A 14,910-nucleotide genomic window follows, 5' to 3' on the forward strand; every position below is an offset into this window, starting at 1 on the left:
CTCTGCAAGCCAAGACCCCCACTCAATTGCTGCTCACTGGATCTCACATTTCTAGGGTCCCTGCTCAAAGATGGTCCTGTACCTAACACATAATGAGCTATTCCTAAAAAAAGATCTCCTCTGGAGGTGTCTTAAAGCGATTAAATAGTGGATTACAATGTTTAATGTAACACAGACTCTTTTTTTTTTATTACCCTCCAGTCCATAATGCACAATCTTCACTTGAAAATACATGGATTTATGTTCTGTAATTTGTCCAGACTGAGCACAAAAGTGATAATTTTTTTTTCTGCATACCCAAACATTTGAAAATGTAGATGAAAGCTATTTTGTATATGAAGAGTTTATGTACTGAAATAAGTCCATAAAAGTAAACTACGAACAACGCTTCTTTCCAGAAAGGCTGCGCCACTCTCTATGGCCAGAAAGCAGTTTTCTCCCTATGAGTAACTTCTCAAATAACTTTCAGCCTCACTTTAGAAACTCTGAAAATTACCTTGAGTGAGAGCACCAGATGCCAAGAGATTAAATAATTTCCTGCTTGCTCTCCCTTGAGACAGCAAATCACATCATATTCCATGCAACGAGGTCACAGTAAGTTTCCCAAAAAACCCAAATTAAAAATGTAAAGTAAATACACAGCGGGGCAGGCAAGATGAAATTAATGAGTACTTACTGCACTAAGAGTCCTTTGCTTGTGCAAAGACATAAAGCATATATGCACCTGAAGCAGTAGTGGCTGTGTCTGTGCTAAGTGAATATTGCATTCTTACCATGATGTTAAGGATGTGCTTATCTTGAGCTTCGTGGTCTAGTCTCTCAGCAGTATAGAGTACCCCAGTGCTGGGATCAATTCTGAATTTTCTCATGCTGACTGTATCGATGCTGCTGTGAATAGTGTAGCTCAGCTTATGCTTTTCATCTCTGTCTATAGCTTCAATTTGCAGAATTTCAGTATCAGGGAGGATGTCCTCTGAAATGGTGACATCGTAACTTGGGTGAGAGAATTCTGGGCCATTATCATTGTTATCCAACACTTTTATAAGAACCTACAGTTAATAAAAGAAAAACATTTGAAGTTATTAAAGGCTAGTCAGAGTACTGAATAGGCACCCAGAGAAATGTAAGTTACTTTAGATGGCTGATGATGTTATGCTGCTGTATAGTGAGACTGAGAAACATAATTTAATATTAAGTGCTTACTGTTCAGATCAAAAGAAATAGGAAGGATATGACTTTGGAGGCAAAATGTTTCTAATTATAAGACCTCCTCAGACTCTGATGAAGTCCATATTTTCAGTATCTGTAGACTGGAAAACATTCCTACAGGAATGTTATAGGAAAGGTTTTCTCATCCATTGTAACTGCTCTGGTCTAGTAGACTTTTAGAGCTATTACGGGATTTCCTTTTCCCTTCACTATTAATAAGGCCATAAAAGAAACCTTTTAATGTTAAATCTGCTTTTTATACAATCAAGATTTGGCTAAATCCTGATTGTTTGCTGCCCAGTGTGTTGTGTCTGGACATATTAGCAATGTCAAGTCGTGCTAGCAGGGGAGACTTCAGGTTATGCTGTGTTATGAACTTTGACACTTGATGAAGCAAGAGCAGGAGACATGCCATCACAACCACGTAAGCCCACCCCACACAGATCAATACATACCACCAAGTACAGGTAATCCCAGGGCACTGGTGACTGGGAAGGATTATTTATATGGTTTCATCCTTACTCTTCCTTTGCCAGTGATGGCTGTCTTTATTGCCAACTAATTCACCTTCCCCTTGAACACCTATTTGCCTCCTTTCTGTTGCAATTTAACAGTAGAACTTCCACTAAAAATGTGAACGAATGAACAGTGCCATTTGCTTCTATAAAACCTCGGTATTTATCCTTACAGAAAATTGGAGAGGCAAAGGCAGCAAGGATGCCGCTGTTACTGCCTATTACACCCACTTCAATACACCACAATGTGACCCTGGTAACTAGTAAGAATCCCTGTTCTCCAATCTTTGCCTTTCAAAACTCATGTGACTATGCAATATTACATGTGTGTGGCTCTGATCAGGCTTTGTGTTTTTCACCACTGGAGGAGTCGTTCCCTGGAGAGAATTTACCTTCCAGACTTTGTATGCTATGGATTACTTAGGGCAGTGTGGCAGGAAACCCCTTGACAAACTACATCATACGTAATGCAAGCAGTTGCCTCTTTTTCAGCACTGGAAACAAAAAGTATCTTTGCAGAATAGGCCCGTGAAAGCACACACATAATTTTATAGTGAATGAAATGGAACGATTTTTATTCAAAGACTTTGACATGAGTAATATTCCAATGAATGACATTGGAAAGGCCATGCACAGGACTCTTCCCTCAGCTGAGGAGATGACCCATGTGCCATGGTATTTTCATTGTTTTTCTATAAAGTACTTGTTTCTTTTTTAACCAACTATTTTATGACTTTGCTTGATCAAGCCCTGTTCACCCATGCTTTCTTAAAAGAAGAAAAATGCAGTTATACTTTTACTGTAATGTTGCACAAACAGATGTTGGCCTCGGAGAGAAATGAAACTTTAGATTTCCATGATCTGTGGAAGTGTTTGCAGAACACATTACCAGAAGGAACATGAGCAATTCTAAGCAGCAGTTGTAATGATCTAGCCTGGGAACTGTTTAAAAGCTGAAATAAAATGCTCTGTAAGTTAAATGGTGGAGGACTTCAACTGTGCATTCCATATGATTTAATTTTCACCAGATTATGGTATGCCACAGTGAAGCAGGGCAAAGCCTATATTAAGTTATGCTTCAAACTTGGACAGATAGCAATAAAACTGGGAGGAAATATACACTGCTGAACCTGTAATAATGAAGAATAGTTACATAGCTTTTTATATTTTTGTTGTTGCTATACAATATATCAAGGCATGATTCTGATCTGACTGAGGGGAAAAAAAGCGCCGAAGCCATGGAAAAATATGTGAAGAAATGAGTTGTAATATATGAAAGAAAGCCTGAGGAAAAAATGAAAGACTTAAACTCTACTCTAGTGGGACACAGAGCCAGTGCTGAACCACATTTGTCGGTATAAGGAAGACACACTGAAGCAGTATGAGTTGCGGATAATCTGATTACCAGTTTTGATACCCTCAGTCCTTGCCATGTACTATTGTAACATGGCTGGATTATTTTACTGCTTGTTAACACAGACAACAACACAACTTATTTATTTTTTGTTAGTGGCCTAAAACTTCGTCATGTATCACTTTAGATAGTCTAATAGAAATAAAAACTTTTCAAATGGATTCAATTGAAAATACCAAGCATGCTTGACTCTGTTGATTCTGCTAGTACAGCACAAACTACCTTGAATACACAAGATGACGTGTGAAGGACAGGCTTGCTTTGTGAATTTAGCATTGCTGTGTGCAGGATCAAGCTATTCTGTAAGGAAATATAAAATATACAGATGCACAACAGTGTGACTTAAAGGTCCTCTACAGTGGTGATGTGCTGTTTGTTTGCGTGATGTGTGATTACCCCAGTGCTGGGGTTCACTTCCCATTATATTTAATGTGTTTTGGGATCACTGGCAAATTGGGAAAGCAGAGGAGTGCATAAAGCTTTATCCACAGCAAAGTTTGTACAGTGACTGTGCAAGCCTCAGCCCCATGATTTATGCCTTCACTAGACTGCAAAAAATAAGTAAAGTGGGTCTGGATCAGCATCAGAGACCAAGGGTAAGCCGTGGGGCTATGGAAATTACAGTGTGGATTCACAAAGCAGCATTTCCTCCTACTGAAAAAGGTATAACCTAATGCCCTGAGACACACTCAAAGATATGGATGATTTGGTGCTTGGGAAGTGGAAGGGATGGAAAGAGGAAAAGATAACAAAATTGAGGTCCTCACGCACTGTGGTTGTCAGACTTAGAGGGAACTACACACTTAAAATTGCTTTGATAGTTTCCAGAAAAGAACTTTTTTACTCTCCTTTTTGAATTCCTTTCACTTCATATCTACTGTAAAACTCTTCAAGCGCCTGTTAAAGTGGCAAGCATCCTCCCCAGAGATGACAGTATTTTAATGATTTGTCAAGTGATCCACGTTGAAATACGCATTATTTTATTACATACTCTGCATTTCAACAGCCACTTCCATCTGGAGATGGAAGACGGTGGGTTAGAGATGCTAATGAATAAAGAGGTCATTATTGATTCACAATTTCTTCTATTAAAGCAGTTAAGCTTATTTCTGATTTTTGTCATCTGTCCCTCAAAGTTCCCAAGAGTCAATTGTAATTTTAACATTATGGTCTCTCTTTTAACAGAGGGGGGTGGATTTTCCTTGCAAGAAAAGAAAGTTAGATTATATATGGGAATACTGATTATATGGAGCTCAGCTAAACCCAAAAGCTATAGAAAAGGAGAAAATGGAACTCTTCTGTGTTTTTAAAAATTTAACTGTCTTGGGAGCTACTTGAAACAAAATCAGGTAAAATAAAATGGAACTTGAATGCCATTTAAAATACATACTAGTCCTTCAATCCTTACAACATTTTTGAGGAGTAAATGACTATTATTATCCCCATCTTTTGCCCAGGAAAACACTCCCTTTCAGCAAGGTTAAATCACTTACCAAAGCCACAGGAGAAGTACAGTGGCAAAGCTGGGGAAGATGTTTTAGGTTTATTTTTGAGCCACCCCTATTTTATTAGATGACTTTAAAATGCCACCTTCCTATGCAGATTTCCTGCTCCAGATGATTTCTAGTAAGGTGTTACTTAAAAAGAGGGGGTCAACTTTTTCCTTTGATGACAGACAAATGTCACGCTGACACAAACACGAGGCTCATAGAAAACCTGATCCTACAAACATATGTAAAATAGAGTAAGCCAAATGCCACCAGATCATTAATATGAGGAAAGTTACTCAAATGCATTTAACGGCTGCCAAACTTAAGCATAAAATCTTGGTACTCCTGGCAAATTTCCCACTGACTTCAAAAGGACCAGCACTCTGCTTCTTGAAGCCTTAAGCTTTAGCCAGCCTGTAGCATGTCTTTGACCCAAAATGAAGTGCTATTATATTGAAGCAACTCAAAGACTCACAGCGTATTTGTAATTTAATACTTTCTTCTCATTTATTTCCAAAGGGAAGATATGGCAGGAATGAGCTGTGTTGCATAAATATCCTTTATTACTGTGTAGGTGTCTGGGGTGTTAAGCTGTGACAATGGCCATTGTGTAAAATCAAAGACAGGCTTTAAAAGTTTTCCAACACATCTCCAGAAGGTGATGAATGGGAAAGTTTACTATTTGGTCGCGGCTAAGTAGGGATTCCTCTGTGCTGAGGACTGTGCAAGGTTACTGACTAAACAACTTTTTATAGACAAACATTAGCTTGTAAGTATTTTTTCCACACTCATAAAGCAAACACGCAGCAAAGCAGTCTCTGCCTGGTTATCCTTGAAAGCTTGCATCTTTTCCCGCACGTTGCAGGCTTCAGAAAGGCAGCCTTGCCTCCTTCTGCTCCCATTGTGCAGAGCCTAATTTATAGTCCGAACAAGCACCCCGCTATAAAAGATCTGCTTCTCCCTGCTCACTTCCTATTTCCCACAGTTAAAGGAAATTTTAAATAAAGGACTCACGGGCCTCCAAGCTTACAAATTAGGCAAAGTAACACTCAGAGCATTAGCAAAGATTTTGCATTCAAAATAGTAAGTGAAAGGCCTAGAGAAATACAATCAAATCAAAGCAGAACAAAACCTAATGCAGGAAGTCTCTCCAAAGCTGTTTTTAATGTTGCCCATCACAAATACCTTTGGTTTAGGCACTAACTTATTTGAGTGAAAACTGGATAAATGCCAGGAACTGCTTTACAGACATTTGAAGCTGGAAGAATCTGCTTGGCTAATTGCTTGGTCTGGGCACAGTGTTGTAGTACAATCTATTAAGAGCCTGAATTGCTTAAACTCAGGTTACGCTTTTGTGCAGATTTTGAAAACCTATTTTGATTTAATATTGCTTTCAATAGTGTTACCACCCAGCTTTATTTGCTACTTCCTGACAGGTTTTTCTTGCTTCCAAACCCCAACCTTACCATAAAAATGCAAATAGTTTTCCTATCAACCTCCATGGCCTGTTATTTATACTTTACCATGCCTCTTGTGTTACATTAATATGGGGGGAAATTCTCCTTTTCACAGGCAAGACAGTGCTGAGACTGCTGTATGGGACAGAAAAAGATTCAAGGATTGGGTTGGTTCTAGTTTGGAGGAAATGTTCAACTAAGGAAACCTGAAAATTGAATTTAAATCCCATGTGCTTCGATCATCCTAGAATAATCCACAGCCCAGAACCTATTCTGGCAGGCTCTAATGTCTTTTCTACATTTTGGCCACAGTCCTTTAATAAAAGCTTTTTACCATTCATTTAAAAGAACCACCTGGGGTGATCTATCTGCTCCTTTTTGTTAAGAAACAATCTCATGAGGAAAAGGCGTTCTTTAAAAGGTGAGACCAAGCTTGGTATCCTGAAGCTCACAGCTAAAGGTCAGTTCTGAGCCACAGAATAAATGAAAGCCCACAGACAGACAGAGAAGGAGCAATGAGCAGTAACTTCTCCAGTCTGCTCTTCCAGCCTGGTTGGCTCCAGCTGAAGGTACTACAAGTGACACGTATTGATCAACAAAAGCTCAGAGGGAACCGCATGTTCCTCTCTGAGTGTTCACTCTACCAGGAAATATGAGATGATTTTGCAGTATGTGAAACTGAGGCATCTTTTGCCTTCTAGCTTGGAAACATCAGCCTTCATGTTTTAAAGCACCTTTTTATTGCAGTTAGGATGATGAGAAAGAAGGAGGAAATAAACAAGAAGAAAAACTGTCTTTTTCATATTAATGCCATGACTCCAGGAGTCTATTCTTAAAAAATTAATTATCCGCTAGTACAACATTCCCAATGGAAGTGAAAAATTATCATCATGTAGATGATTGCTCCCCACTGTACCCTACTTCTGTGGGTATTTTTGCTAAACTCAATAGTATGCACTACAAAGAAATAAGTCCTATGTTGTGCTTGCATGCAAAGGATCTGAGTTGTTCAGTAAAAAAAGGAGGCTCTGGGACAAACCTGACTCATATTCAAGAAAACCTCTTACATTACACAGTCAAAATTAGTCAAAATTGTGTCATTAATAGGTATTTAGCTGCCTTTACACTGACTTCTTGCTGGGAAAGTCCTTTTTATGTTCAAACAAGGGCAAAAGTCCCTTGTGATGGTGGCGAGGATCAGGGTTCCAACCCTAATTATTCTAGGATTCTATATGCAGAAGCCCCCTCCACTCCCCAAGGCCAACAGCTTGCCTGGCAGCTGTGGGAATCATGTTTCATAAGGATTTAGAGTCAACGTATGCCTTCAGCCTTTAATAAATTACCATGCGGCCTTAGGCAATCATGAGTTAAGCTAAGAGAAAAAACTAAAGCTCTCCCTGGCTAAGTCAGGAGGCAGTTTTCCTAGAAGCTTTATACCCACCCTCCAAATACATAAATCAAAGGAGCTAATATTTCTTTGTCTTTTGCCCCCTCCATCCCTCCCCATCATGGCTGGGGCTCCACGAGGTGGTCCAGCATGGTGAGTGGCAGTATCTCAACAAGTCCTAGTGCTTGGGTTCTTACTTTGGAGATTCCTTTCTGAACTCCTGATCATGCCCAAACCAAACAGGCTTTCAGTCACAGAGGAACTGTGTTGTTTTATTTGTTTTAAATATTTGTGATGCTCTTTTCACCACTAATACAACAGATGTAAATTTTACATCACAACGATTTCCTTCCTCTCACGGTAGGCTACTGAACCATGTGCACAGTAAGGCACGAAGGAAGTGAGCAGTTCATCAGTCTGAGGCATGCAGAAATATTGCTGATGAAACTTCTGCAAGTCTGTGCCAGGAATCCTGTTACCGAAGCAAAAAATCTTTGGCATTTTTACGCTGCATTTTACCACCTCCAACTGTGTAACAGACAAAAACCCAGGAAGAAATAAAGGGAAACAGGTGGGATGGAATAAAAACCAAGACTATTCCATTTGGCATGGCAATGATCAGCTGTTTCATAACAAACTATCGCACTTTGAGGGAGGCTTTATATTATTTTATTGCTATACACAGGGATGAATTTATACATTTGCTTTCTACTCATTTCCTTTTCTACCATATCTTCTTGCAGTGATAGTTAAAAATGCAGGTGGTACTATGTGCATGAGACACAATACTTACAATGCATTTTATCAAAACTCAGAGCAAGTCTACTGAGAGCCATCAGTACATGCTTTTTTGACTCTATGACACGTTTTACTTAACCTATCGGTTTGATTTTTTAATCACTGTTCTAAAAAGGAATAAAAATTAATAAGGTAACCAAAGACTCCAAATACCATCAAAAATACAGTATGAAAGTTCTGTAAAAGGAAGAGATAATTAGGCAGGCCATACTTCTGGTAGCTTTGAGATAATGATCACTTTTGAAATCTCCATTGGGAAGACCAAAAAGAAACATATTCTCAGATGTTGTCTAGGCCACAATTAAAAACTTGAACAGTATCCACAAGGAAAGAAGGAGGTGGAGGAAAGAGGGTCTGTACCCATCAATGCGAACCTAATGCAATCTTAAATTACAATCTTACATTTTTAAATAGGGTCACATCACAGTTACAGAGAATGCTTACGCTTCTTTTAGAATGCAACAGCTGTACTGAAATGTGTTTTTACCATATGTTTTAATTAAAAATGTAGGATTTTCATCAAAATAGGCTTTGAAGACTGTCATGGGGGTCAATTTATTAAATCAAAAGCACCAAAAACAATAAACATAATATCCACAAGAAGAACATTTAGTTGTAGCTGTCATGTTTGAAATACTCTGTGCTTTTTAATATTTGTTTGGCTGATATGTTTGCAATAAAGAAAAGAAATGTTACGGATTCAACACCACATTTCTGAGATGTGGACTGAGAGTACCACCAAGATTAAAAACCAAAGCAAAACAAAAGAACTACTCAAGGGCTGAAGAAAATGCCTTATAGAAAGGGAACATGAAGAGGTCAATCATTCTCCTTCACTTGGCTTCCAGAAGACAGGGAGGTGATTTGACTATTCTGAGTAAGTGCCTTCCTGGACAGCAAATACTGTTTTTTTAAAGAGCTATTTAATTGAGTAGAGAAAATCATAACAGGAAATATAGGCAGATATAATCAAATTAAAAATAAGGGATGCTTTTAGCAGAGATGCAATTAATTACTGAAGCTAACAGGGAAAATAGCATATTTCCCACCACCTAACTTACTATCAATGGATATTTTCTTATCAGGAATGGATTATCAGGAGAAATTATCAGATAGGAATACTCAGGGAATTCAGGGAATAGGGATAAAGGAATTTTCAAAGGAAATTTCAAAGGAATTCAGACTGAGGAAGCACTCAATGCTTAACAGTCTTGTAGGAAAGCTGCTGTTGTGACTCACTAGTAGAGATTTACACCTGAGCCATTTGAGCAAAAAGGCAAAGTGAAACAGAAGCATCTGCATGTGCATGGATGTATGCAAGCATAAAAAATGTCCAGGCTTTCCTTCTGTATTATAAAGAAGCAAATAACATCACAGACCTATATTTTTCTCATTTCCTCTATAAACCACATTTAATCTGGGATTTGAGGCTGCACACAGGTGTCCTCTACCAGTATGTGTTTTTCCCTACGTGTCAAGTATCATCTAGGCACACTTTACACTTGGGCACTAATTCAGATGTAGGATTCCACGCCCTAGCAAATCCAAACCCCTTCAACTCCACCTCATATTGAAGGATTTTACTCTTTGGAGACTCCCTAGTGCCACCTGGACTGCACAGGCCCGCTCCCCTGAGTCAGGACCAGACTGGTTCCCACTGAACAGATAGCCAGGCTCCACATCAGGGTCTCTCTGACAATGATGTGTCAGAGCCAGCATTATCCCAGCTCTTCACATTTATCTGACCTGACTTTTTAATTGCTCAAAGGCACTGAGGCTGATAAGCAAGCCTAATTTTACAGGGTTCACAGGGGCTGTTCCCCTGAAGACAATGTAATTGCAAGCAGTGATACTAAAAGGAGAGATCCTCTGAATTTTAAGTTTTGCCTCAGAACAATTTCTTCTCTGAACAATTGATCCTGTGTCCCACATTTGGGTCGTAGGAGGATAAGAGGTATAAACTCCATTTAATACAATCAATAGCAATATTCCCCAATCCCACAGAAGCACTATTGTACTTTGGACCATTATGGGGTGGTACAATTGTCAAAATCTAAGCTTTACCGTCTGTGCTAGGGACTCCTTCAGCTGGAGAAAGGCAAATCGCTTTCACATGAGCACAAAGGGGACAAAAGGAGAAATAACACTTTGAAACCTTCGACATCAATTCTTCACAACCAGAAGGAAAGGCTTTGAAAAATATCCCTTCCATTAGTTAACAGTGGCCTCAAAGGATGAAGTTTTATTTGAATGGCAAAATTATGAATTTTTATAGCATATACGTTCCACTAACAAATGAAAAACTTGCCAAGAAAGGAATGTGATATTCTACCTGAGTCGTGGCAATGTTTGTTCCATCGGTGACTTCCACAGTCATATTATATATTGACCTCTGCTCTGCATCCAAGGGCTTTGCAATGACAATAGTGCCCACTCCCTTCTCCGCGTCGAAAGAACTATCGTAATTCCCTCCTAATTGTTGCACAAAAATACAATTATATTAGCCATCTCTGGAAAATGTCAATTGAAAATTTCCTAGAAGTGGGCATATCTCTTTCCTGGCATCCATCTTAACGGCTTGCCTTAGCATACACAGTACATCTAGTGATACTTCTTTGTTCATAACTCATTTATATTTCAAAGCACAGTTTGTATATTTGAAAGCAGATATCATTAAAATGCACTGCAAGAAAAAAAAGTCTAGCAGTATATTTAAGTGAACCATAACTGAACCTATAATAAGAATCAAATGGCTATAAGCCCATAAGATGTGTGCCCTTGTAGTACGGATAATGAACAAGCACAATTATCTTGTTGTACAAAAATCATTTTAAGAGGATTTAATTCTGCAAATTTTCTTTTCAGGAAATTCTCATGGATGCATGTGGGTACAAATACCATCAAGTGAATCTTTAAAAACCACAATTATAATCAATTAAAAAGAAATTGCAAATAGAGATTCGTCATGTTAATTTCAAGGACAATGATAATTACTGGCGGCAAAGGTCAAATTCTACTAGTCTTTTAGGAATTATTCAAATAGATCTGACAGGATACACATCCTAAATGCCATTAAAAAAACCCTCATAAAGCACTGTTCTGAAACCAATATCCCCTTATCCTATCACATGCCGAATGATGCAGCAGTGGGAAAACCCTCCTGAGTCTCAGGTGAAAGAAAAAAAAAAAGGAAAAATAAAATAGAAGTCTACTAAAAGTAAAAGAAAACCATGAATAATTTGAGATTAAAGGGTTACTGGATTTCTCAGCTACAGCTATAGTTTATAAATTACAACCACTTCTTATGTTCAAAAGTAAAGCACACACTCCCTGCTGCTAAGCTGCTTCCTACTCACTCATCTATAAGGTGGAATTTACTCTGAATTGAGTTTGCAATTTTTGGAGGCTGGTGACAGGGAGAGATGGAACACAACACTGCTGACAAACAAACTTAAGATATATTCATCACACAGCAATGCAATGGCACTAGCTATGGTCTCTAGCTAGAACTGTGTTCTAGCTAGAACAGTCCTACAAAGCAGAAAAAGGCTTTCAAACTACACTGGTTATAAAACTGGTGGAAGAGCTGCTCTCAAGACCTCTTATGATTAGATCCGCAGGTACAAAAACACCCGTTCCATTGACTTAGGTCATGTGTAATATAATATACATATATACATATTTAAAGGAGTGGTGTATTATCACAAAATGTCTCTCCTTTTAGGGCTGGGGACAGAGAAGCAAAGAGTATTCCTTGCTCTACCATCATCTTGCATCTGCATGGTTTGCTGACCAACAATAGGCATTATTCTCAGAAACAGCCATGTATATAGTGAGAGGAAAAAGGTCTTGGTATTCCAAGAAGTTGAAGATTAGGAGGAATCACAGTGCAATCACAGCCCCTGAATTTCTTGATGTGAAGAAACCCTCATTTCTCTCTACTTCTTGAATAAGGTATTGCAAAGAAAGGGTAAGCTAGAAGAAGCGCTGTTTTATACATATCTGCCTTGGAGGCCATTCAGGGATGAGGAGAAGAAAGAAGGAATAAGAGCGCAGGTGACCTACACCAAGGAAAAGCAGAATGGGTGAATTTATGCCCACTAGAATGATCCAAGGTTGCTTCTGATATGCCATCAGATTTCCCTATGCTGAATATATATACAGCTGTAAGCCTAATAGATGCAGCTGTAGTTTTCCAGGAAGACACTGGATCTGCTGTGAGTTATAGTGGATAGAAGCATTGCTTATTCCCTACCCTCATTTTGTAAGCTCAAACTGCATATTTTTCTCAATTGATACATATATATATATATATGTATTTAACAGTATTTGACATTAGGAAAATAAAAGCACAACTGTCCTTGACATAGTAAGTAATAGCAAGGTATTTAGAATTTGATCATATCTTCAGTGATTCATTTATTTACTTAAAAGTTGGGCTGGAAGAAAAAGATGCCATCTCCAAATTAATGTTTTAAATTGATTTACTTGAGAAAACTCATACCATGAAAACCAACTCTGAAAAAAGCTTCCTTTGAAGAAAAGAGATGGAGATTCTTGCAAGGAAGTTCTCTGTTGGAATGAAGCTTAGCCTTGGGACAGCTGGTACTTGACAAAGAACGTTTCATACTGATAACCATGAAAACAAAATGAAAGCCTGTACTTCAAGATGCTTAATAACCATCTTAATGAGCAATCAAAAATTACATGCTATCAACTGGCATACACTTCCAAAGAAACCCTGCCCTTAAAACTTCCAAGAAGTTGCATGGAAGGAGTAGTAATAACTGCTTTAATTGCCCTTCCTCTTAGAGCTGGGTTTGCAGGGTACTATGTCGTGTATTGCAAATATGCTGAGTTCTTCAAGCCTTTTTCATTAAGTGAGATATGTTCTTCCCCTAAAATAAGAACTGAATGCACCGTATGAGATTTTTTATGTTATTCACATCTTCCAAAATGGTCTAGTGACAAACAAATAAATCCTGGTTACCAGACATCGCAATCTAGCCTACACCTGTAACTAACCAGGCAACACACTTTATTTTACATTCCTTTTCTGTTAAACAAGGCAGAAACTGCATCAGACACTGAGAAAGAGATGGATCAGAGAACATCCTGCTGTGAGATTTGTGATTATAACCTTTTTTGGAGTGAAATCCTGATTTAATCTTGATTCAGTCTGGTACATTTCAACAGACCATGTACAGATGAGGAACCATTCAGACAGCTGAATGTCTGGGAATTCTGCCTGAGATACTGGGTTCTGCCTTTCACCTGGAGAACTATAAGCAGTTTGGAAATACTTTGTACTGCTCCTCAGCCTTCATATACCCTCAAAACAGGTCCTCATATGATGAATGCTTCTGAAGATGCACTTAAGCACTGAATAATAATTAATGAATTAGGTAAAAACTCTAAGAGTCTTATAAACATGTTATGTCTATGCAAGGCCTACTATCAAGCACCCAGAGAAGCACCCAAAGCACCTTTTATCTTTGAAAGGTGGGTGTTGGAGGGGTACAGGGAGAGAGAGAACATTCTTGTGTGAAAACAAACAGGATTCTTCTCTTAAAAACTCCTACAGCTGAACTACTCTGGGAACTCCTTGTGAAGTGAGCTCATCTGCAGTGCTGTAAGCTCCCACACTATCAGTTCTACAAATGTTACTATGGCCATTTAACATTTTCTTTGATCACGATCTTAGGATGAAAGGGGGCTAAGGATGATGAAATTTTGTTCAGCTGCTCAGTTTTATTAATGTGATTCCTTATTACTTATTCCATTTTCCAACATATGGCACACGCTTTCCTTTTTATTGTCTGCTAAAACCTGCTTTCAGATACAAGATATGTAGAAGCTGTCTTTGCTAATGTCCTTGCAATTGCATTAGGAAAGAAATATTTCAAATGAACCTAATACACTGTGAGTTCCTCAGGCACTTTGGGAAAATCAACAACAAAGAAGGCAAGATGATTGAATTGGCAGGTTGGCTAGATGGGTTGCCCTGATAAAGCATTTTACCATGAATGACCTCAGAGAGATGTGGATTAACTGTTGTTTGTAATACTATTGCAGGCTAAAATGTAATGCTGATAGATCTTCAATACAGATTAAATACTTCCTTTAAATTACTCTGATTAAACTGAATCACTTACAGTGGGATCTCATTAAGAGTCCAGGTCTACTTGCAATGCCATGTTTGTATTATGATGTTGGGAAGATAAAAATTCATAAACTCATTCAATTTTTCTCTCAAATTGACTCTTAATATTCCCAAGGACACCCAGCACAGGCCGTTATGTCTACACTTTGGGCATCTGAAGTTAAATGAGATGATTTCCACCCTTACTTTCTTGAGGTTGATCTTAATACTCCTGCCTAAGCCCTGCAAACATTATATTTCTACAATAGGATTTCTTTTTATGTTACCTGAAAGCATGTTATAGTTTGCATAGGATTTTTCAATGTAACTTTAGCCAATTCCAGCTGTTACCAAACAGGATGACTGTAGAAACAGCTCCTGATACAAAAGATCTTTTTAGTTGGGCCTCACTATAGCTTTGTGAGACATTTCTAGCATAGCCCTGATTTTCAATTTAACATATGTTATAGTATGATTGAGAAGGAGAACTCAGGAAAG

The 14,910-nt window shown here is 38.3% G+C and overlaps 1 protein-coding gene across 9 annotated transcripts in view; it reads right to left on the minus strand.

Annotated features, from left to right (window-relative positions):
* FAT3 (FAT atypical cadherin 3) overlaps window positions 1-14,910 on the minus strand; it is a 409,717-nt gene that overhangs the window by 84,411 nt on the left and 310,396 nt on the right. For all 9 annotated transcript variants that reach the window (XM_061457910.1, XM_061457907.1, XM_061457909.1 and 6 more), the window contains 2 exons: window positions 10,603-10,742; window positions 774-1,049 (listed from right to left, as the gene is read on the minus strand). In XM_061457910.1, coding sequence (XP_061313894.1) covers window positions 774-1,049; window positions 10,603-10,742 — 416 coding nt within the window. The remainder of the gene's footprint in view (window positions 1-773; window positions 1,050-10,602; window positions 10,743-14,910) is intronic.

Source organism: Pezoporus flaviventris, unplaced genomic scaffold (genome assembly GCF_033815535.1).
Source record: "Pezoporus flaviventris isolate CSIRO_AGI_PZ_B2104156 unplaced genomic scaffold, CSIRO_AGI_Pfla_v1 ptg000025l, whole genome shotgun sequence".
Lineage (NCBI taxonomy): Eukaryota > Metazoa > Chordata > Aves > Psittaciformes > Psittacidae > Pezoporus > Pezoporus flaviventris.